Source organism: Hipposideros armiger, unplaced genomic scaffold (assembly GCF_001890085.2).
Source record: "Hipposideros armiger isolate ML-2016 unplaced genomic scaffold, ASM189008v1 scaffold_329, whole genome shotgun sequence".
NCBI classification, from domain to species: domain Eukaryota; kingdom Metazoa; phylum Chordata; class Mammalia; order Chiroptera; family Hipposideridae; genus Hipposideros; species Hipposideros armiger.
The window spans coordinates 1,383,647-1,408,252 of NW_017731679.1; the positions used below are offsets into that span (position 1 = coordinate 1,383,647).

The 24,606-nt window shown below is 40.3% G+C and overlaps 1 protein-coding gene across 18 annotated transcripts in view; it reads right to left on the reverse strand.

The window, feature by feature from the left end:
- The window catches only part of ELAVL2 (ELAV like RNA binding protein 2), a 160,272-nt gene that overhangs the window by 67,249 nt on the left and 68,417 nt on the right, over nucleotides 1-24,606 (reverse strand). For 8 of the 18 annotated variants that reach the window (XM_019660776.1, XM_019660772.1, XM_019660775.1 and 5 more), the window contains exons 2-3: nucleotides 8,001-8,091; nucleotides 5,000-5,243 (exon numbers count right to left, since the gene is read on the reverse strand). In XM_019660776.1, the coding sequence (XP_019516321.1) occupies nucleotides 5,000-5,243; nucleotides 8,001-8,072 (316 nt within the window). In that variant the 5' untranslated portion in view covers nucleotides 8,073-8,091. Of the gene's footprint in view, nucleotides 1-4,999; nucleotides 5,244-8,000; nucleotides 8,092-19,475; nucleotides 19,575-22,006; nucleotides 22,024-24,606 lie in introns of those variants that run through there. The other 10 variants (XM_019660783.1, XM_019660779.1, XM_019660785.1 and 7 more) reach the window with 4 other exon arrangements.

The following is a 24,606-nucleotide window of genomic DNA, read 5'->3' on the forward strand; positions in this document are numbered from 1 at the left end:
GTTATTAAGTTTCTAGAGAAGCTATAAAGTTTCTAGAGAGGCACAGACGTTCTTGTTCATTTTGTGTATCCATCAAAAATCTATCATTTCCCTTCCAAAGAAGACAGACTCCCCAGAAGACATCCCTCAGTGACCCTGTACAAGCTGTATGTCTCACGAAAAATTTATTAGTTGCTACTGTGCTTCATTTTTATAAAGAGTTCTGACCTCCAAAGAGGCAAGGAGGAAATATCCCGGGAACAAATCAGAAAACCAGAATTATGGTCCCCATTCTACCACTCAATAGCCATGTGGTCCTGGACTAGTCACTTCAGCAAACCCAAGCCTCTCATCACCTGTTAAGTGAGAGAGTTGGCTACAGTCACCTCAAGGGCTTTTCTAACTCTTAACGCTCTATTATTCATTCCTTGCATCATAAAATCCATTTCCCTTCTCTAGAATGCAGCATCAGCAGGTGTCAAGGACTCTGAAGTGCATTTAAGAACTCAAAGGGATGCACCGATGTCAGCTAAGCTGTACAAGCAGCAGTAGCTTCTCATGATGAATGCCAATAGACAGGAAACAGCATGAAGCATAAAGCTGGGCATAAGCCCAAAGAGAGGGCCTAAAAAACAACACAGTAAAGAGAACTGAGTCCATACTGAAGATGTGTGTCTTAATGTATTTCCCTAATCCTCATTGTATCAAAATAGTAACATTAATTTGCTAATACCAACAAAATCTAAAAATTACATTCTCTTTTAGGACTTAAGAAACAGGCATAGCTTTCCTAACTAGATATTTTTGTACCTGAGATACCATTTTCCAATTCAGCATTACTTAAGAAAAGATTTTAGAAAAGTAAAAAGGAAGGATTTAAATTTTCTTTCCAAAGAGTGATGGCAGAGTTTTCTTACAACCCAATTAATGCTCACCTCCTACAAAATCAGAATATAAAGATTTGGGCCCAAAAGCTCCCCAAGAGATAGGACAAACTGGATAATTAGAGAGGGACCAAGGAACTCTGATTTGACCCTAAAAATGTGTACTGAGAAACTGCATAAGCTGGCTAATGCTAAATACCACAGGGTAGGGTCCAAATCCTCACAAATTCTTTCAAACTTTTCTAGAGAAATGTTAACAATAGCTTCTTAGGAAGATATGCCATGCCCACTTTGCAAAGTGCAACCATTCAAAACCTGGTTTTAGAATCGACCATTTACTTAAGACTATTGTGCTCAATACAAATATTTACTAAGAAACACAGAATAAAAAAAGAAATTAAAAAAAAAAACTTAAGGTAATTTATGCTTGAGGCTAAATGAGTCAGACCCTCTGAACACCATTTTAACCCATATTAAGAATAAGATGTCAGTGGGCCAAATCAAAATAGGGTGACTAGAAGAGGACCTTTGTATTCGGATTTACCTACTCAGCTTTTTAATTTATAGTTCATTATCATGGATTTTCATTTTATGAAACATGCTCATATTTTATTGATATGAAAAGGTTAGGGAAGAGTTTCAGATTGTCTGATAACCAGTTAACAAAATGACTTCAACGCTTTTATAGTGTGACATGTTCAATGAAAATCGAGTAGGGGAATATCCCCCCATGTGAGTTCTGTGATCAAATACGGCTGGGGAGCGGCAGGGTTTTAATATGCTAACAATGTGCAGTATGGATCTTCAATAGGCAACTACGGGCAGCAGCATTTCTCAAACTTGTCCATCAAAGGTAACACTGATTTTGAGGAGTGTTTATGACTGTATCTCATGGAAAGAAGTTTAGAAAACATCTTTCCACCCTCATGCCCACTGTGGATTTTCTTGGGTTCTCCACTTGCTTACTAGACATTTTAAAAAGAAATTTTACCAAGGTGGAAAACTCTTGTTAGCCCCCTTCACTGAAGACAATGGGGTGGGGGTGAAAGAAATGGACAACAAATATTAATGCAGTTTGCCAGTATCTAATTGCATATTTCAGATAACCCATGGGCTATGGTTCCATCACCAATGTCCACCATACTAACGCCAGGGAGGCAAAGGGTGTAGAGATACAGAACTCAAATTTATCCATTTGCAACATGTAACTAGTTTATGAAAAAATAAAATAATTCATGACTGAGAGATGAAAATCTTTGAAGTATTTCTTGTGGAAAATGCCTAATACAAAGGATGGATGTATGATTTAGTATTACCATCTGCTCCCAGCATCACAACATGAAAATGTGACTTTTATATGTCTTGTTCAAGCATCATTTTTTTTTAATGGTAGACAGAGCTACCAACAATCAAGCCAGAAACCACATCATTTATGTCACAACCTTCGGACCATTTATCACATAGTCATTTATGTCAAAGAGGTTGTAAAATTCACATATAAAGGTTGCCATTTCGTTTAATAACAAAATAAAATGTAGTATCAGGACAGACACAGGTAATAAGAGCCTTTTGTTCTCTACCTGTTCCAATTTTTCAAAAACTTTCTTTATAAATTTCACATATGCTACACAGATTTTGGAAATGAAAATGGGGGGAAAAATCTCATCCAAACAAAAAACAAACCTTCCTAATGATATCATGGTGAACTTCTAAGTAACATAATTTGCTAGAATATAATTAGTAAGCATAGATGGGTGACAACGAGGTTTTACTGAGTTTTTACTTGATTTACTTGATTTCAGTAAGTCCTCTCTGTAACCCTCCATCTGTAGCTCAAGGAAATGATTGTGAGGCCAACCCCCAGTGATAGCTCTAAGAACTTTCTCAGCTTGGAGAGAATAGGCCCTGCTGTCTTGATAAAAGAAAACCTACAGGTACCACCTCAGGACAAGTCAAAATTGACCTCAAAAATTACCTTGAGGGACCCCTTCCTCTGCCATCTACCTGATTTTACCAAGGGACACCTGAAACCAAGAGTTTATTGCCCAAGGTCATATGTCTAACGTTCAGGCTCCAGGTCCAACTCATCACACTACCTATAAGTATCATTTACTCACTTCAACCAGTTTTATATTTTTGCAAAGCAATATGATATTTTTGTAAAGCCATGTAAAGCAATTTGATCTGCACCATTACTCAACTTTAACAATACCATGAAAAAGCTACGAAGTCTGTCCACACATTAACTTACCGTATTTGCCGGCGTATAAGACGATTTTTTGGCCCTGAAAAATATGCCTCCAAGTGGGGGGTCGTCTTATACGCCAGGTACACCTTCAGATAGACTGCCCATAGTGCTTGCCCCGTGCCATAGTGGCCTCCCGATGCCCGCCCACTTCATTCCACATACCATTCAGGCATCAGCAGCGCTGCTGGGTGTATGCTCGACTGTTATGCGATTTTGCTGTTATGCGATTTTACCACACTCGCAAAATCGCACACAGCCGACCATACACCCAGTATGATAGCGCAAAATCGCGAATCGCGATACCATACTGGGTGTATGGTCGGCTGTGTGCGATTTTGCGAGTGTGGTAAATTCAGGTTACCGTATATTTCTTTACATATGCATTGAAGATTCGCGATTTTGCGCTATCATGGTGCCTGTTAGAATGTTGAAGAGCTCGCACTTGCGCACTAGTGAGGTCCCAGGGAGATGCTGATGCAAGGGTGGACCAGACTGCTATAGTGACAGGGCGGGCAAACAGGGAGCAGGGACCAATCAAATCAGGCTTTGTATACAGCCAACAGCCAGCCACAATACTGCACCATTGTACAGTACAGCATAGAAAATGTCGACCAGTCAAACCCCTATCATCCCTATCATGGCACCAGCCAAAAGAAAGAAGTATGATGCAAATTTTAAACTGAAAGTTATAAACTTTGCTAAGGAAAATAATAATTGTGCTGCTGCAAGACAATATGGAGTAACAGAAAAGATGGTTCGGGACTGGAAATCAAATGAGAAAGCATTAAAGAGTATGCCAAGGGGTAAGTGTGCATTAAGAAGAGGCACCCCACACTGGCCAGAACTCGAAAAACATGTAGCAGACATGGTGGCTCAACATCGCCAAAACGGTTATGTGGTGACACGAAATACAATACGCTTGTTTGCACTTCAGTGGGCCAAATCAAATCTGATATTGTTTTACCTTTTATTTGGTGTGTGGAAGGTGTGCGGAAGAGGGGGTAGTCTTATACGGCGAGTATATAACAAACTCTGTATTTTGAGTGGAAATGTTAGGGGGTCGTCTTATACGCCCAGTCGTCTTATACGCCGGCAAATACGGTACTGTTTTCAATGTCTGAAAATGACTCCTAATGCAGGAAGCATTAACCCTTTTATCCCAAGAACATGCTCCAAATTAAGTTCTGGCTTATTCTAAAAATTTAGTCAAATCTTACAAAATACTAAGGAGATTTTCCACTACCTAATATTCAAAAGGTACTATTAAAGGCCAAATAACGCATCCTTTTATTCTTATCTTTATGATAAGAGGAGCACTCATACAGCACTTTTTTGTTTCCTCGTCAAAGAACAGAACATAAGATCTTGGTATACTCAAATTTTATCAGTGCGAATATGTATACGTTGAAAACGTGAGTATTACCATTTACTCTGTTCCTATATAAGCAGAAGGACGATACAGACATAAGGGAAAGGACATTTAAAGAGGTTTTAGCTCCTCTTCCAACACAATAGTATTCTTATATCTCATTGCAAAAATGCTAAATCACATAAGCTCAGGGAACTAAAAACTAAAGGTTAACATGACACTTGCTGCCCCAGACACACTCTCTCTTTTAAAATATTTTTCAAAGATATTACTGTATGGTTCAGAGTACATAAAAGTCTCGTTATAATATATACTGTCCACAAAACAATTGTATGCTCTAAAAGGAAAACGAAATTCTCGAAACTAAGTTTCATGCTGCTTACATGGTGGGTAACAGAGAGAATACCTACATGTGTAAAAGTGCAGCACTGAATGACTTACGAGCAGTAAAAGTATTATTTTTCTCACACCTTGAAACACGGTTCTTAACATGTGAGGAGCCTACATAAAACTACATACCTGTTATTTTGTCTCTTACAAGCTTACAGGACTCTATCTCACCGATGCTCCCAAAAAGGCTCTTTAGCTCCTCCTGTGTCATGTTCTGAGGAAGGTAGTTGACTATTAAGTTGGTCTTGCTGTCCTCTGTGTTCCCAGAGTCAACTGGTGACGAGCAGTTGTTGTTTATGGTGGTTGGACCATTGGCTGTGTTATTGCAAGTTGGCCCATTAGACAGTTGTGTTTCCATGGCAGCAATTACCTGCTAAAAACAGAGAAAATAAGAGATGTCAGAATTCATATTTCACAAACTATTAAGAGATGCCATCCAAAAATTCAAACACAAGTCATTCTACTGAAATTACCACAAAGATTCAACAAAAAGTGCAACACGTACACTAGTGTTTACTTCATTATTAAGCTATTCAATTGTCACAGCTATATTTCCACATACGTTTTCCATACATGCACATAAGCACAATGTAAATATTAAATATTCTCTAGAACCACTTTCTAGGTCTACTCACATACCCTTACTCACCTGCAGTGTCCACAGACTTGAGAAAATCTAGTACCATAGGGCACAGAATTGAACCCTGACTAAAAATCACATTAGAAAATAAAAAAAAAAGTGTTTAACATGCTACCAAAAACAAACCAAGAAACGGTCTACCTAGCTTTGAAGAGATTTTAAGTTAGCCTAAGAGTTTCAATATTGTAAAACTGACAGATATCCATTAACTTAAATAAAGGAGCAAGAGTACTTTAAAAAATATAAATTTGTCAACATGTACTGTTTTGGTTACATATTGAAAATGTTTTTGATTGACAGTATCTTATTCCCCTACTGTTGATAAGAAATAAGAAAATATCAGATGTTATATGTTAGGACATGAAAAGGATTTGTAGGGTAACTTGGGAAAGAAACTATGAATACTTAGTGGACCTTGTAGAATCCACCAAGCCATTCTCGTCAATCTTGGCAGCTAAGGATCACCAACAAGGCAACTTAGCTACAGCATCAAAATAAAATCCCCAAACAATTCAATATATTTGCCTTGACTCTGACATAGGGGAAAAAAAACCTACCCAGTCCACTAAAACAACAATGTAAATATATCAACTTTTGCAAACAGACCAGCCCAAGGAATTCTCATTTGAGCACATAAGCTTGTTTAAAGTACATCTATAAACTCCAAATACAGGATAAATAGCAGAGTTGGGGAAAATGGTCTCAAACTGTTCAACCTTCTCTAAAAATCACTTAAGAAAATTTAGATCTAGTTTTCTAAAAATCAATCCTATGCTTTTTGAGCAAAAGAGTCACAAACCACAGCCCCAAGTTTTCTAAAACCATCTTCCAATAGCTATCTACTTTGGATAGCCAAGGTTGTGGGAGAACCCAAAAATCAAATCATCACTGAAAGGATTATCCCTCATCTTTCATCCAATACATCTCTCAGCTCCACAAAAAAACTACTTCTCAAAATTGACAATTCTGAATTGATGGGATACTAGTTTCAGGGACATTTTTAACATATAAAAGACAAAGAATCTGAGACAAAATTTAAAAAGCAAAGTAGAGGGAAAGAGTGTTACAAGAAAAGAGGGGAAAAGTATTTTAAAAAGCATACTGCCTAAGAAAAATAAAAGGGCACAACAGTAGATAAGCATATAGAAAGAAATCTCTACTGCCAAGAGATGTAGATAAAAGAAGGCAGCATAGGACAGATTGAGACTGGTCGCACTGGACAACAATCAGTGCTATCATGATAAAAAACAGGAGACAAACTCCAAACTACCTATGAAATATCAAACAACCCATAACCCCTCCTCCATGACTTCATTTCCTTTTCGAAGAAATGGGTATTTATTCTACAAGCTGCAAGCTACATCTCTCGGACAAGTACTCTCAGGGAATGCTGAAAGGAATAAAAAAGAGAAAAGAAGAAATTTTTGGAAAATCAATATTAAAAAAATCTGACACAATTCAAGATATCCATTTTATTATAATTACCAAATGTATCTGAAACTGAGAACGGAGGTTTCAGATTTCCTAATAAAGCATAACTGTTCCAGTTTGTAGAGTATTAGCTGTGGGTCACTCTTCACAGCACAATTCTTGTGATTAACCTTTGCCCAGCAGTTATGAAAACAATGAGCTGCAAGATGAGAACAGTCAAGGGCAATTACAACAAATCGCTATTCAAAAGTTAGGGTATATGTAGAAACTGCATGAGCCCCAAATATGAGATTTGAACTGAAGCTAACTGGGATGGCATTTGAAATATCAAGTGTTCATTGACTGAAATTAGCAGGATTTTAGCAAGGACAACAAACACTCCTCACTCAATTGCACATTTATTTCCATGTTCAGGTGGCAAGAATGCGCTCCTAAGCCAACATTCAAGTGAACAGCTGCAGTAGGCTGTGTGCACTGAAAATGACAGCATCTTTCAGCTATAGGACCATCTGCTCAGAATAAAATGATACTAATGTGCTATATTTTACAAATAATGCATATTCCATCGATAGGCTCAACACAACTGTTCACAGAATGCAAACTCTTTCAACAGTTACTGGGCAAATAATTTCCAGCCAGATTTACAATTTCAACATTTTTTTTTTTGAGCATCAGGAATTGTGAATAACTTCAAAATTTAGTAACCAAAAAAATACATAGTAAACAGAATGTAAAGAATTACGGTAACTTAGTATTCAGACCATACCAAAACTTTTGTTTTTTAAAAAAAGGCTTGTCACTCTTTTCTTTGAGTCTGCACTAAATCCTAATTGAGATTATAAAAAGTTAAGAGACAAAAGCATGGTTCTGATGCTACATAGACCACTCTGGTTAAAATTGCAATGTGCTTTAAGTCCTAACGATGGCCATACCGTAATAGGTTGAAGTAAGAATAATTAGTATGCCAAATGAAAAGTTCAAGTGTTTGGTATGGCCTCAGCACTGCTGCAACATGCTAAAAAAAAGTAGCCTACAGAATTTAAGAAAAATCCCACAGACCCCAGTCCAAGGCTCTGCTGCCCACGAACCACTTCTAAGCAGAGAAGCCACATCACACAGTCTGACTGCCATGTTAGTTTGGAGTTGCCGTCTGCAATATGGACACAAAAAGTACCGTATGTTAGATGAGCAAGATAATGCAACAAATCAGTTTGTACAAAATTTACAGTGATCGTATTGATATTCCCAGCACGTCCATGCAGTGTGGCTTAATTAAATTTGAGGCAATTCCAATCTAATCTTTCCAAATTCATTTTAACATGTAGTTTTCTTGCACAAATTAAGCATTTTTAATTAGGAGCCTGATTTTATAACAGTATTAACTAGTTACCTTGGCATCTATCCTAAAGAACTACCTTAAACCACATCTTTAAAAAAATTTTAATAATAATAAAATGAAGAAAAATAATCTGCATGCTGTCCTGTCTCTTATGGATATGGGAGAAGGGAGGAAATATGAATGAAATTTATAGTGAGAAAAGGCAGTCATTCAATTCATAAGCTTTGCATAAAAGCACTCTTTCCCCCAAATATCAGAAAGGGCATTAACAGAAGCTGTATTTGTCCATACTGTTACATTATACTATAAATGATCCTTAATCCTGGGACTGAACATTAAAAGTGAATCGAAACCCTGTGAGGTTATTCTGCCACTAGAGTCAAACTGATGTCTAACAGTTTCACTGAGAATTGTTCACATAATACTAAGAGGCAGTAAACCAGCATCTTTCAATTGAAATAATTGGACCAATAAATAGGATTGTTTGGAGTAATGCTTATATAGGTTGTCAGCTTTGTCCCTGAACGAAATCAAGTGAACATTTTTTAATATGTAAATTGTAAACCCAGCACGATTTGAAATTAGTGCTGCTATGAGGCCTCCAATATAGTTAATGGGCCATGTACCACTTACTACAACTTGCCCGAATACTAAACAAAGCCACAATATTGGCACAAAAGCCAAAGTTTATACTTTAGCCATATAAGCAGAGGCTTTAAATGGTCAGCATAATATTCAGAAGAACTCAGTCTCTGAAACAGACAATAAATAATAAAGGAGGGCTGCAACATCTTTTGCTTACATATTTACGATTATAAAAACTTCATCTTTAGAGTTAAATCTGGCTGTGATTTGCTCTTGATGCAAGTGATGACGTTAATAACACGTAACAATGGATTCCATTTTCTGGCGTCTATCAAAAGGATGGAACAATTTCTGTACAGGATGCCATGAAAATGGTTTACTCTTCTTCCCTTCTCCCACCGTTACCAGAGAATTCAGTCTGACTCTATGTTCTTTATTTAAAAAAACAAACAAACAAAAAAAACACTTAAGAGTTGAACTGAACCTGTGAAAAAATAAAGTGCTTTGACACCATGAAATACAAGAACCTGATTGTGGTTAGGCTCCGTAGGTATACATAGGTGCAGGGCCACACCCAACAGGTTAAACCAAGCTTACATTTACGTCCCGAATACCCCCAGGAATTAATATCTAAGCATTCTTCACTATATAAAACCATACATCCAAATTTAATGGTCTCAGTCCCTTCTGTTCCATAGGAGGTGACGCTAATGAGCTAATCTATTGACACCCCTCTTTCTGAAAGCCCCAGGGAGGTGAACAATCGCTTTATTGCACCAGCTAGCTAGCAAGGCTGTGTATGGAAAATGATTCTACTGCACTTTTACATTTCAAGCACCCCAGACAGTTTCTCTGCTTGAGGCAGACACATACCTTTATGGGAAGTTATAAATAAGTTGCTCACATGGCCCTTACCTTTATGCTGGCCAACAATTCAGTTACTAAAAATGTAAAGCTACTTCCCCTTCACTTAAGGACAGGCAATTCTGCTCTACTCAATCTACCACAGACAACGGGGCTATGCACTATTTATAGACTCTATTGGCTCTGAAACTCTTTGGAAGGGGGAAAAGAGGCCACATTCCAACGACACAGAACCATTAATTTAAAGGCTTAAAAAATAATGTTTCAATATATGTCCAGGTCTCAGTTTAGACAGTAATTGTGCCAACTGAGACAGCTTTTCTCCTGTTATTCTCCATGTAATAATTTATGAAAAGGCCCTTCAGCATAGATCAATCTAGAATATTCTAAACTTTTCCTCCACTCCAAGAGACAATGATGAGGTGTTAGCTTGGTAGGGGCATGATTTCTGGGGAGGAACAGGAGTGGCCTCTATGTTTCCCCACTCACACAGTTTGTTTCCAAATATCCATAAAGACTTTTTAAACTGAATTGTTTTCCTTTTCACTTAAACAGCCCTCTACGTATTTTCATTTCTAAAGCATCTTACAATAGTGGATTTTAGGAAACTATGCTTTTGCTTGATTTCTCATATCTGGGACCAACAGTTTTCGGGTCCCATGAAAAGTTCCTATTTTCCAAGCTTTCCTAACAAAAAATTCTGAAAACTAAGGTTATCAGCTTCTTTCCTATTTTCAAACCTCTGGCAGACAGCCACCAAACAAGGTAGGCTGCTAATCAAAAACATTCTAAATATATTCTGAGAATTCTCACTACACACAATGTCTGCAAGGAACCAAAAGGTATCTAAGACCTAGAACCCACCTGACTGGGAGACCAGACCTCTGTGGGTTCCCAAAGTCACAACAGAACTGAAAGGGCCACTCACTGCACATGGCCTGGTGAGGCCATCCATCTGCGCCAGCCTCTTCACATTGCTATGGTTACCATTCTGATCTGGGCCCTCATCTCTCATCTGGACCACTGAATTCCAGCCTCCCAGAAGGTCCCTTATCATCCTAATACACACTAACACTATTCTCTAACGGATTTTCTAAACCCTTAATAGCCCCCCATGGCTGCCTATCAAAGTAAGCACAAATTACTCAGTATAAACAGTATAAACATCTGAGATCCTCTACAACTACTCTCCCAGCCCACTTATCCAAGCACCTAAAAATCTGAATCACTCCTTTGTCCCTCCAATAGTCACAGTGAATTCAAACACATACGTTCTCTGGTTTTGCTCAGGCGTTTCCATCTGCCTGGAAGGTCCCCAGCCATATCCACCCCACATCCATTTCAGGGGGGTGTACAGACTAAGCAGTCAAAAATGTATGTAACAAGAACAGGTTCCTTTAAAAAAAAACAAAAAACTGGGAGCATGAAAGGGCAATCACTTTCCTAAATGCACACAAACTTGGTAGCTTGTTTCTCTATCCCACCTCAAGTGTTTCAAACCAAAAATAATTATAAAAGCACATTTTCAATTTTTGGCATACTCCACCAGCCACCTTGACCCAGTGAAGTCCACATTCTTGTTAACTGGTATAACAAAGGAAACTACCTTAAGTGACCACGTGTGTAATTTTATTTCAAGAGCCTAACATGCCAACTTGCCAGTTACAAAAGAGCTGGAAGCCAACACAAATCCAAAAGCACAGTACAAATGTATTCCAAGCCCCTGGCCAGCAGGGTTAGGGAGATGTGGCTTCTGGAATCTGGGCTGAACTTGAGTTCAAGATAGCAGAAGCAAAGGTATATGAGGGAAAAAATTAAACAGATTTTAACACGAAGGTGTTTAGAAACACAGCTTAATTAAGTTATGGATCTCAAATGGTTTTAATTTGCTTTAGACTAGAAAGTGTAAGCAAATATAAAAGACAATAGCTCTAAAAAGAATCATGGCAAAGGTCAAGGGCGAGCATCTCTCTCACACTGAAAAGGTCCAGTCTGGATAAAATGACCTTGATCTGGACATTTATTTGCAGCAAAGGGGTTCTTGATCCTTTCAGTGGCACAGTACTAGGGCAGAATCAGTGGACACAGTGCAAAGCCTTGCCTCTGCCCACATAGAAGCCATTTATCTCTCAAAAGTTTAACAGCAGAACCTACCAAAATAAAGACAGGAACCTTGGCCAAAAAGCATCTTCCTTTGGGGAACTCGAGGCAGGGAGCTGAAAGCACTGCAAATAACCAGTGGAATAATGAGAGCTTACAAATGAGAGACACCTGAGTAAGCAGCCGATGGGGTCCTCTATCTAGCAGACACCACTCCTATAGAACAATGTTTTATCTTTCCCACTAAAATGGCATTTTCTGGACACACTGACTTTACTGAATTAAGCAACAGAGGAGTCAACCAAGCACTAAAATCATGGGGCCAATGTGTCAGCTACAGAAATGAGCCATTAGTTTGTTTCCTTTAAAGCTCTTTACTTTGCTTTGTGGTTCCTAAAATTATAAAGGTTTGTGGCTTTACACTTCAAGGGATTTCCTCAATCCTAGAATCACTGTCAACTCCCTACCCCGGCCCTACACCATTTTCAACTGCCTCACCAGCTCTACAGATTCCTCAGCCTTGTCAAACTTTTTGGCCTTGGGGCTAACAAAGGTGCAGGAGCTGCCAGAGATAATGCCCAGAACAGCTGCAGGAGACAGAGGGAGAAGTTCTTTGGCGGTGAATGCTAACATTTCTCTGTCTCTTGGCCCATTATGGCTCCTACAGACAAACTAGTCTTTCTGATGCCAGTCTTTCTGAGGTTTTGTTGAGGTTCTAGAGCCGGCAGAATTAAGTACTTTGAGATTAGAGAGTAAAGCCAATGAGGGTAAAGGACCCAAGTACCACCCCCCCCCCCTTTCCTCTTCATTCTAGGTCCATTTCAGACATCCATGCTGGGCAACAAGGAAGTAAATGTCTGGTGAGAAGATGTGTGTAAGCTTCATGCACTGTTCCTTCATGCATTCATTCAACAAACATCTATACTCAACTCCCATGAGCTAAGGGCTGTCCTAGGTACTTGGGATACAGCAATGAAGACATGTTCTGGAGTGTACATTTGCAATGGGAGGTGTCTGCAGCAGACCATGAATCAAGTAGTATGTTAGCTAGAAATGTGTGCTTTGGGATAAAGGAAAATGGAGAGGAGAGTAAGGGTGTTGAGAACGTGGAGGTGGGAGACGGGTAGTTTCCAGGACTAACAGCAGAGCTCAATGGGAAGGTGAACTTTTGAGCCAGCTGCTGCTGATAGGAAGAATACTGGCTCAGGTTGGGTGTCTACAACCGAATCCCTGAAACCTATAAATATGTTACATGACATGGGGGAACTAAATTGCATGGAATTCAGGCTGCTAATCAGAGGACCTTGAGACAGAGATTTTCCTGATTATCCAAGCGGGCCAAGTGTAACCAGAAGAGTCCTTCTAACTGGAAGTGGGAGGCTGGAGAGTCAGGTGTTCGAGTGACGCAAGGTGAAGAAGTCTGGACCCATGATCGCTGGCTTTGAAGATGGAAGGGAGCCACCAACAAAGGAATGTGGTCAGCCTCCAGAAGCTAGAGAAGGCAAGAAAACAGGCTCTCCCCTACAGCCTCCAAGAAGGAATGCAGCCCTGCCAACCTCTTGAACATAGTCCATCCACCTCAGCGGGCTGTGACCTTCAAAACTGTAAGATAACAAATTTGTGTTGTTTTAAGCACCAAGTTCTCTGCTACAGATGTTAACAGTAAACAAATACATCCCATGGGGATATCTGGAAGAGGAGCATTCCAGGCAGAGAGATCAGCCAGGCCGAAGCTGGAAGGAACTAGAGGGAGATGAGTCTAACAGGCAATAAGGCCAGACTACATAGGGCCTTGGAGGTAGAAGGAACGAGTTTTCTTTGAAACTCTTCAGACCCAGCCAGGGGCCCTAAAACTAGACTAACAGGAGAAAAGCATACACATTTTATTGAATTTTTACATGTACATGGGAGCCTTCACAAGAGAATGAAGACCCAAAGAAGACATCCGAGCAGGAAGCCTTTACACTGTTTAGACAAACAGTATATTTCTGAAGAATTGACAAAACTGGGCCGGCCAAGTGGTGCATTGATTAAGAGCTGGCTTGGGACGCCAGAGGGCCCCAGTTCTGATCCCACATATGAGGGCCAGTGATGCTGCCCTCTACAGCTAAGAAGCTGAACAACAGCTCAACCTAGAGCTGGGCTGCCATGAGTTGCCAGCGAATGCAGTAGGCTGCAGCCCCTGCTGCAGTGGGTTGCCATGGTTACCGTGGGTAGCCAGCAGCCAGCGTGAGCGGCCAGCAGCCGCCGTGAGTGGCCATCCAGAAGCCGGCGACTGATCTACCTTGCCCGGGAAGAGTGCAATGATGGTGCCAACTTGGGCCAGTGAAGCAACATCCTCCACAACTAGACTGAAGAACAAAAGGACAGCAACCTGTCTGTTCCCGTTTCCCCAATTGCCCAATAAAAATGTTTAAGAAAAGAATTGACAAAACTGAGGTGTTTGTGAAACTGGGTCCTGTTGGCACCCGCACAGTATAGGCCTCTCCCTGTCCCTGGACTCACCTTTTCTTGACCTACCTATAGCTTAACAATAGGTCTTGCCCCTGCAGCTGGAGTGCAGAATATCCCGTCCTACCAGTTCCCTGTTTTAGAAAATCACCCTGAAACGTAGGATTACTACCCTTGGGCTTATTGATCACAATCTCTATGGTACCAGGCTGATCCCATCATTTTTCCAGGGTTGCTGACTCTACCATAGAATCATGTGGCTACAGGGAAGGTTCCACACCATCCCCGGGAGCCATCACATAGCCTCTGGAGGAACGCCCAGATTTTCCCTAAAAAACCACAAGCTGGTCTGAGAATGTGAAGGCAGTTTTTGGAGGTGTTAACCCGCTGCCTTCTCAAACCACCCATGCTCTGATAATAAATGCTTACCCTATGACCCAACTCCTGTGTCACCCTATTGGCTGAGCGGCGCAGACAGCAAGAGCCCGGACTCACTGGCCTCCAGTTTCTTTTGGGCTAGGGATAATAAATGATGAAGCAAGCAGGAAGATAAGGGTTAGTTTACTAAGGTTGGTTTGTACAGATTTCTTGGCCCCAGATCTCTGCTGGTAAGAACATCTTCCTCCTGGTAAAAGGAAGGTACCTTTCACAGGGGAGTTTTACAATTTGTTTCAAGGAAGAAGGGTGGGTGAGGGAATGGTCAGAGCGACCTCTTTGCTTCTGCTGTTTTCTAAACCTCCTTCAGCTAAAGATACTGAATATGTCAAGGTGTGTATTTTGGGGTGGTGTGTCCTAAACCCCATCAGAGGGCACCATAAGGAGAAAGGAAAGCACAGAAAGGTTCTGGGCAAGAGAGTATGTATATATATATATATATATGGCATGTGTCCACTGTGAAAAGTAATGACTTGTGGTTGTGTGGGAGGACTCAGCAACTTTGAAAGCAGGAAGACCAGTGAAGAAACAACTGCAGTAATCAAGGGGTAGGATAAGTGTGACTCCAACCAGGGGATAAACACAGGAGAGGACACATACCCAGAAGGAAGCCTGTTACTAACATGCTGCATTAATTACATCAGCAAACTGTTTAAATTCATTCTCCAGAAATCGGTTTAGATTCCAATCGCTCACATTCAAATACCACCGATGCATTTATTAATTTCCGGGCACTAAGAATACAAGATAGTTACACAAAGAAATAGCTTCTCTGGAAAGTTGTGTCAAAGAAAAACAGATCTTGTCAAGGAAACGCAACGTATGAAAACCCGAATTCATAAATATTGAATAAAATTTTAAAAATCAGCAAGTAAATCATTTAACAGCAAATGTAATTTTTTTTAAAAATCAGAGTAACTTAAAAGATGCAACTACAAAACAGAACGGTAATCAGAAATTGATCTGTAATCTACCAGAGCCCCATTAAAGCTGTCAGAATTCAAAATAAGAAAATATCTCAAAGTTCCCCCCAAAAGTTTAAAAACAAAGTTTACAAAATAAAAAAAAGGGGGTGAGTTATGTTTTTGCAAAATGAAAGTAAATTTTAAAATCTATATCCTTCAACAGGACCATATATATACCTCCACAGCAGTGACAGTTCAGCCAGGGGTTAACTTGGTCTTGGTTACAAGCAAACACACTACCTTGTAGTGATGAATCATTCCAACCTCATTCTTTCATTCCAACCTCAGTGGGCCTAATTAATTGCCCTGTCATTATCTGGCAATAGAACCTAAAGAGGGATATGAGTTTAATAAGAATACAATCAACTACACCCACAGTTCTTGTAGCAGAGTTCTTGTATTGGTATAGGCAGATAAATCTGAATAGCTAAATTAAGCCAGTTAAAGTAGTAATCAACATAGAAATTGGATTAACTTCTTCACATTCTTCTACAAAAGTCACAGCTACAGGGAACCCCCCTCAGGGTAGTACAAATTGTAAAAGGCTGATTGGAAATCCTCAAATTAATCCCAGTAGTTCAGTGTTTTCATTAGGTAGGTTAAAAAACATAGTTCCTCTGTAGGATAGATACTACAATACTGTCATATTCAAGCTCCAAAAACAAAGTATGACGAGTCTTACAGGAAATATAAAAGGTAAGTTTCATGGTCACAAATACCATTTTTAATCGCAAGTGTTATAAAGGACCACAATACTCCCTTTGGCCGCTAAGGTTAGTTTACTTTTCACTGTCATTTCGCAGAATTTAGAGCTCGAAAACCAAAAGCTATGTTCAGTGTTTAACTGCAAGTAGCGTTTACCAAAATAAAGTCAATAAAATAAAATGTCAATGAAACAAAGTATATTTCCTTAATAACGTTGGGAGGCTACACATATTTCTGTTGAACTTCAGAGAAATTGAGACTAAAGAGAGGCTGCCCTGGGACATATGAAATCTTGGAGTTCATTAATGCACTGTGGAGAGTGGGGCAACGGCCTCAGCTCAGCCGCCCTCCCCTGCAGGGCTGTAAACCTGATCAAGACACCTGCTTCCTTCTTCTCTGACAGGTGACCATCTCAAACAGATCATTCCAAACAGCACCAGGAAACGTACTTTTCTTTTTTAGCTGATATTTAAAGTCCTGAGATTCTCCAGAGACACAGTACTTTTGATTTAGAAACATGACTATGAATTCTTTAGAATGGAAAGCTGGAGCACCTCAGAAAACAAGATTCCTACTAAGAAAGATACTTTATTTCCTTTGGTCCACCTCTTCCCCTTCCTCTCAAAAAGACAGTTTTCCTTAAACTACCTCCCAGCTAAAAAAAGAAACACCAGGGCACATCTGTGACTTCTTATGGTAATTAAGCTCCTGGTCATTTACTACATTTCAAGAGGGAAAGGGGGGGAGGGGCAAGAATTGGCAGTCAATTGAAGTGTTACATTTAGTCCTAGTGCTTCCAATTAAGGGAGGGGGCATGAGGGAGAGGATCACGAGGAGATTCTGGTTACTCTGCTGCCTAAGAATGTGTGTACTGAGTTAATGCAGGAAGGAAGGAAGGAAAGAAGACAGGGAGGGAGGGAGGAAAGATGGGAGGGAGTTAGTTCATTCTTAACACTACAGGCCAGGAAAAGCCTTTCTTAGCCTCAGACCCTTGTCTGCTTATTACATCCATAGTAGGCACACGCCTAATCCCAGATCTTGGATACCTCTCTAATACAGAAAGCGTTCAGGATGCTTAGGTTCCCTGTCAATGACTGTCACTTCAACTTGTCAGACTTCCCACTCTGCAAGTTGTCTTAATATCACCACGGTAAAGCACATTTTAAATAAATGCCTAAGGAATCCCTAAAAGTACAGTGGGGCAAGGCCACCCTTGTATAAATGAACAATGAAGGGAGTGTGTCAGTATATATAAGTAGTATACAGAACTTATGTATGTACATACGTGTTTCTAAGAGTTGATGAGAAGCGATACCCATCTCCCATAGGCTGAAGGGGGGAAAGGGGGCACAGGTAATCACAGGCTGTATCTTACCATATGAAAGTTATTCCTAAGACTCAGACCACAAAGGCATCTAGCCTTCGAATTATGTCTACTCTGGTAACAGGGAGAAGGGGTAAAGGGGTCTGTTTTCTTTAAAAGCTTTAATTCTATACATATAATTTAGTCAGATAATATGTCAAAGCACTTTACAAACTCTGAAGTGACAAATGAATATTAGAATCTACAATCATTGTTGGGAGAGGAAGATGTCTCTTTTAAAATTTTAACCACAGAGGAGAGTTTGCTTATCTGCTGTTAGGTTAAGGCTTAGTTTTGTTTGTTTGTTTTGGCTAAATACACAAGAGTGCAGAGTTGTCTTGGGAGTCTCTTGACATGAAAAGAGAACACTATGGACAGAAAGTGCAATATGCAGACTTTGCCCAATCATGACTGTCAACTCCTGTGCAGGGCCTCTGAAGCAGATGCTACGTTAAACCACATTTAGCACACAGTCACAAATGGTGACTAAGGGGGGTAAGAATTTTTACTTGAAAAGCTACAATTTTTAACCCCAGCCCTCCAAAGACTATTTAAATATATACAGTGTCAATAGCCTAAATATTTCACATCAGCATTACAAGCTTTGTCTATTTTAACTTACTTTACTTTAAAAAGTACACAGCCCTCCACCCCCCACCCCCGACCACACACCCGCACGCGCGCGCGCGCGCGCGCGCACACACACGAACATGTCTTCCATCCTCTCCAATCTTCTCATGTTCAGCTGCTCAGACTCTTGGAATTTTAATATTTAATATTAAATTTAATATTTTAAAATTTAAAAATAAATTTAAGATTTAGAAATTACTACCTCACCATTCCTTTTGTTAAGAACTCCAAGGATGATACAAGCATCTTCTACTTATATGGATTTATTATTTACAACATAGGGAGAAAGGAAGTGCAGAAGTCTCATCCATGGTTGTACTCTAAAATCTAGGTTGGTAACACGCACACTAAGATGCATCACACAGTGTCAGAGCTTCTGCCATTCACAGTCAAGGGAAATGATCCGTACGCATCCATACACAGCTACAGTCTCCTCCCACCATTCTCCTATGGTAATTTTCAGAGTGACCTGAATTTAAACATTCTTTTTCTAAGCCTGCACTCTTCACTTTTAAGATCATTTTTAATTAAAATAAAAATAAGGCATCCTCCTTCTGAACCCGCTGAACCATATCATAGGATTTGGGTATTATTTATCTTTTGCTACAGAAAAGAGGTTCAGATTATCTGACTGTCTCTCATAGAAGAATTTAATGAATCCTACTACTAAAAGAGGGTAAGGAAAAGTGGGGAAGGAAAATAAATTAGCATTTATTGATTCCTTATCCTAGGCAAGTACTCAAGCTAGGCATTTTACAAACAAAATCCCACTTAATCCTCTCATGTACTATGAGCTATATACATTATCTTCAATTTACAAATGAGGATTTTGAAACATCACGAGTCCATACAGCTATTAAGTGGAGAAACTAGGATTTGAAACCAGTGCTGAGACTTGGTCTAAAGCATCCTAACCCATCTCTCTGCTTCCAGTCTTGCCCTTTCTCAAACACACACTCCATTCCACAGCAACCTAAAAAGGGGTCGGCATCCCACAACCATTTCTCTTTTTAAGACCTTCAATGCCTCCACACTGCCTACAAAGCAACACCTCAGCCCCGCAGTGAGGCATCCAATTTGACCTCTTTCCCACCTACCTCTTCTCCATGGGACATGCTCACCACTCTGCATGGCGCACACAAGGCTCTAACCCACTCCCAGTGGTTTCTCCCACGCCCAAGCTGTTTCCTACTGTTCCTCATGCTCTTTTCTCTGTCTGCAACAGCCTCCCTACCATTCTTCTCCCGGTAATGGAAACATTCTCAGGAGTCGAAAGTGATAAAAGTGAAATGGCATCGTAAGATGATTAACCATAGAGCTGGGAGGACTATGGGTGGAGCTGCCCCCCCCCCCCGTTAACTCTCTAGTCCTGACTTCCTGTTAAACTCTGTGGTAACTTCCAGGGGAGGGATTCATATATATCAAGAGAAAAGCCATCTTGGGAACGTGCTCTCTCTTTTTGCATGTGTGCAGCCGGTTGGCGCTCCAGAAGGAAGTGTGTGTTCACACACTGCTGGGGTGGTCTCGTTTCTTTATCTTTTCCCGAATAAACCGCTCTTTTGGTGGATTTTCTGGAGAGTTATTTTGGCCAGTCCACAAAAGGAAGCAACAATGCCGCCAGGAAGCCTTCTGTGAAATGCCGAGTTGGGCCAGATACTCTCTGCCTCTGTGCTCGTTTGCCCATGCACTCACCTTTGTCTCTTCAGCAGTAAATGCACAGAGACCCATAAAGAGAAAGAGCATCAATGCCGTGAAGTGCAAGTCAAGGTGGCGAGTAAAAAAAAAAAAAAAAATTCCCACTTACTTGTGGGATTTTTTCATGTGGTTTTACATTCCCTGCCAAGTGGGAAACTTTCCATTGCAACTCTATATACCTGGAGGAGCCAAAGTCACTGCAGGTCATTAAATAAAGGGCAAAGCAGCCTTAGAGTAAGTAGGCGGTCAATTCCTACCACTAACACACACACTTCCCTTCCAGATACACCTAATTCTTATCTACTCAAGCTTCAAGTTCAATCAGCATTTTAAAGAAAATTCCTAGCTAGAAGCCTTTGTTAAAACAACTGAAGTCTCAGAAAGGAAGAGAGAGCGGGAAAGACAGGAGTGGCCCATTGTCACCACCAGTTGAAAATATGCAAACCCCACCACCAATGTGAAAAACTAAGACCATACTGGATGTTAACCACCCCCTCTCTTCCAGCTCAGCCAAGGTCTCAGGAAGCTAGAGGACAGAAGCAAGCACTGAAGGCCAGAAAAGTAACCTCTGGTTCAGTGGATATGACAGGAGCCCCACGCTAGACTCCGGAAAACAAGGATGCCCCAAACATGCTCACATCCCACCTCTCCTGGAGCTTTCTCAGACCACACCTGCACAGGGAGAAGTCAGAAGCTCGCAAGGCAGCCTTTAAGAACACACCAACAGGAATAATAATCTCTCTGGATGACCCTTGCAAAATATTGTGCTAAGAAAAAGATAAAAGGGCAAAGTCACTGTTGCTATGGAAACTACCACCTCTAACTTAAACATCTGAGCCTGGACATGTATTTGAGCAGAAATGAAGCATTTTGCTTCCCAATGTTTAAAATGCTAGAGAATACTAACGCGATTAAACATTAAATTGGATTTCTGCCTCATGACAATTTGAAATTGCAAGGAAGCACAAGCTGAACTTTTTCTGATTTAGGACTAAGAGTTTCTTGGTATCCATAGCCTGCTATGCCTTTATCCCATACAAAGAGCAAGTTTCTTTAAAAGAACCCTCTCAATACAGTAGATTTGACATGTAAATTGGCAGAAAGACACAGTATCTTATCGTTGACAAGACTTTCTGAAAGTACCTACTATGTAATAAGCCATACACTAGTCTACAGCACTTATAACTGCAATCTCTTTCAGATCAGCCTAAAAGGAAAGAAAGTTTTGCCATCATCTGCTGCTTTAATCTCAAATGGGTGTGGGTGGGGGTGGGGGGAGGGGGAACAGACAACTCAAGCTATTCTTGAGGTTATAGCCCCAAACCCAAATTTTTCACTCTTTTTCTATAAAGAGAGCAGAGATCTACCCAAGAACACTTTCTTTCCCATTTTAAGGAGTTCCTTGACTTGATTTTGAGTGTCAATCTCTGGTTGAGAGTCATCATATAAAAGCAGAATGGTTTAGAAATGTGATTTTGTTGTTTTTTTTATAACTTCAGCCCCACCCAAGCATGCTTTTATGAATGCCACTGCGTGTCAGGCTAACACCTAGAATTCACAGCAAAGATATAGGAACTGCAGGGCTTAGAACTGAGCTGAGGAAAGAGGATATTATCTTTCATTTTCTATTTGGATTAGAGCAGAAATAAGGACGGAGGAAGGAAATCATCAAGGTTAAAGCAGGGGCAGTAAACTAAGACTGGAGAAAACTTCCACTGCATCCGGAACATTCATTAGAGGGAATTTCACTGCCATCAGATCAAGAACAAACAATTACTATGCATCACTGGCCCAGACGCAACAGTATTTCACCAAAGTTACTTCTGTTCTAACTGAAAATGACCCCATATTCTTGACTTGCTAAGACAAACAGCAGTTGGCCTCCTATATTAAGAACTAACCAAAATGCAAACAAATAAATCCTCTTACTTACCTTTCAAGGTTGGCTACACACTAACTAATACCTATTCAACGTGGCCAACAGAACACAAGACAGCCAGGTAGCCACTTTCAACATTCCTTGTGGTATAAAGTTCATCTTACACCCAATGGTGTGGTGAACAAGACAACAGCAACTACGACCAGGTAGAACAGCTGGAGGGGGAGGGAACATAAGGAGGGAGGAAATCAAAAGTCTTCCTAAGTATATATGCATTCAAATAAATGGCAGAGTCTCATGACGATAGATAATAATGCCAAAAATAAAATTAAGACAATGGACTCTGCTTAAATAAACCATGCACAAATTCAAAAAGGAGAAATAAGGAAAGGTGACAACAATCATCAGTAACCACATATGACCATGCACATTCCTCCTGGAGGACAACCAAGAGATAGTTGGAAACCAGCCACCGTGCAATGAACACCCCTCAAACTCTCCAGGCCAAAGTCACAACTGGAAGCCAGGGGGTAGACTCAGTCTGCAAATGTATCACTTAGTCCATCCAACGCTTTTTTTCATTAGTAGCATTCAACATTTAAAACTTTACCAATTTAGCAACTTCACATTTATTCAAAACAAAAACAAACAAAAAAGCACTCCTGGCTTCTCCTTCAAAAACAAACAAAAAAAGAGACTGGCAACAGAAGCCATGTTCCCACAGAGCCATTAGCCAGCAAGCTGCCCTTTAAACGGAGCATGTTCTCTGCAGTTCCCCTCACACCAGCTTCACTCCTGTGCCTGAAGGTCCTGGTTCCTGCAGGGACTGAATCTCAAGTGAACCAACATCACAGCCTAAAGGTCACTGGTGCGGAAGGGGGTACAGCTTTTCTACCATGATGGCAGAGACGTTCAGAAGACCAGTGCTTTACATGTGGGTGGGTGGGGGATGGAGACAAGAATTCATAGTGCAAAATGCCTGAAAACGGCACTGCAGAGACAGCACAAAGGTATAGCTAATAATGGGCTGGAGCGGGGTGAATTCATCTGAACTACCTGGACACATATCATCTACACTCAGGATCTTTCACTGTAGACCTCAGCATCTATGAAATATTTCAAGGAATCACCTTAACAAAGAATGAAGCAGAAAAGCATCAATTCTGTGTCGCTAAGCATCCTAATGACTGCCACATACACTCTGTGCATTCTAACATGAGATCCATTTCGGCATGCTACACTCCTCTGGATTGAGACTAGAAAGCCATCTTGTCCACAAAGAATTACATATATCCTGTCCCTTCGTGAGACTGAGGAGAACATTAATTCCGACTAAAATAAATATTCTGATACCAGAAAGAAGGGGAGAGGCCCATTGTGTGTGTGTGTGTGGGGGGGGATGTCCACAAGCAGGGCACCAGCACAGCAAAAAGATCAAAAAAGAAAAAAAAAGGAGGTAAATAAATTATCACCTTGCATTTTACCAGAAGCTCTTGGATTAATATAAACAAACTTTCAATATCAAACTCTCTAAAAACTGTCTCTCATGACCTACCCTAGTTACAGTTTGGAAATAGAACAGAGTGAAAGAACAGAAGTGTAAAGAAGAGGTCTTACTTCACACCTTTCCTGCTCCTTCAGCTTAACCAAACAGCTCACCTTGAAGACCGGCTTGGACCTGGCAGAGTGGGTGGGTGGCGGACAAAGGCATTCAATCCCTGGGCCTACAGGAAGCCCTCCCTGCCTGAAGGCTGGGCAGCACTACCAGCAGGGAGGTGGCTGATGAAATGAACCACCAGAGGGTAGGCAGGGTGAATGCATTCTTCCGTACCCCCAAAGTTGCTATTTTGTTTCAGATACAAGTTTTCAAAGTACTGCAAAATTGTCCCTAGATCCATTTCTCAACATCAGAGCAATTACAATTTGGTTGAAATCCTGAGGTAATTAACTCACCATTCTTACCAATTCTCTCGAAGTACAGAATTCTCTAGAAATAGAGGTCTGAACCAAAAGCAAGCAACACTACCACCCAATGCCTAGTCACGGTCTCCCAAGACTCTCCTGAACTGAAAAGTCTTTCAGCATTGAAAGTTTCAGTAATTTCTGGCAGCCACTAGGAGAAAACTACTTTTCACCTCTTCGCATTAACTAAAAAGCCACAGCTAAAAATAAAAAGCCAAAGGAACTCCAAAATTGAGGGGTTTATAGGGCACATTAAATTATTCTCTATCAACTGCAAATCTTTAAGGTTGCAGAGCACTACTTTAATGCTATTGATTTTTGTTTTTGTTTTTCAGAATCCATGGTAATTTAAAAAAAAAATCTTCACGAACTTCTAGTGCAATCTCTCGTGGGAGGAGGAGGTTTAGGGTCCCAAACATACAGAACACACTGCCCATTCTGCAATACCTCAGTTGTAATTTGGGTCTTTTCTCTCTACTTCCAGGGTTGTAGTATATAATACGTGAACTGAGAACAGACCAACATTTGGCATGAAATAGTACACTATAACAATCCTTTTATATTTGTTTACTAATCTAGTGTATGAGATTCCAAAACAAATAGTGTACGAGATTCCAAAATGAAGTAGTAGTCAAACAATAGAGAGCTTACTAAAAAAAGAACTGAAATTCTGACATTTTATTTAAATATAA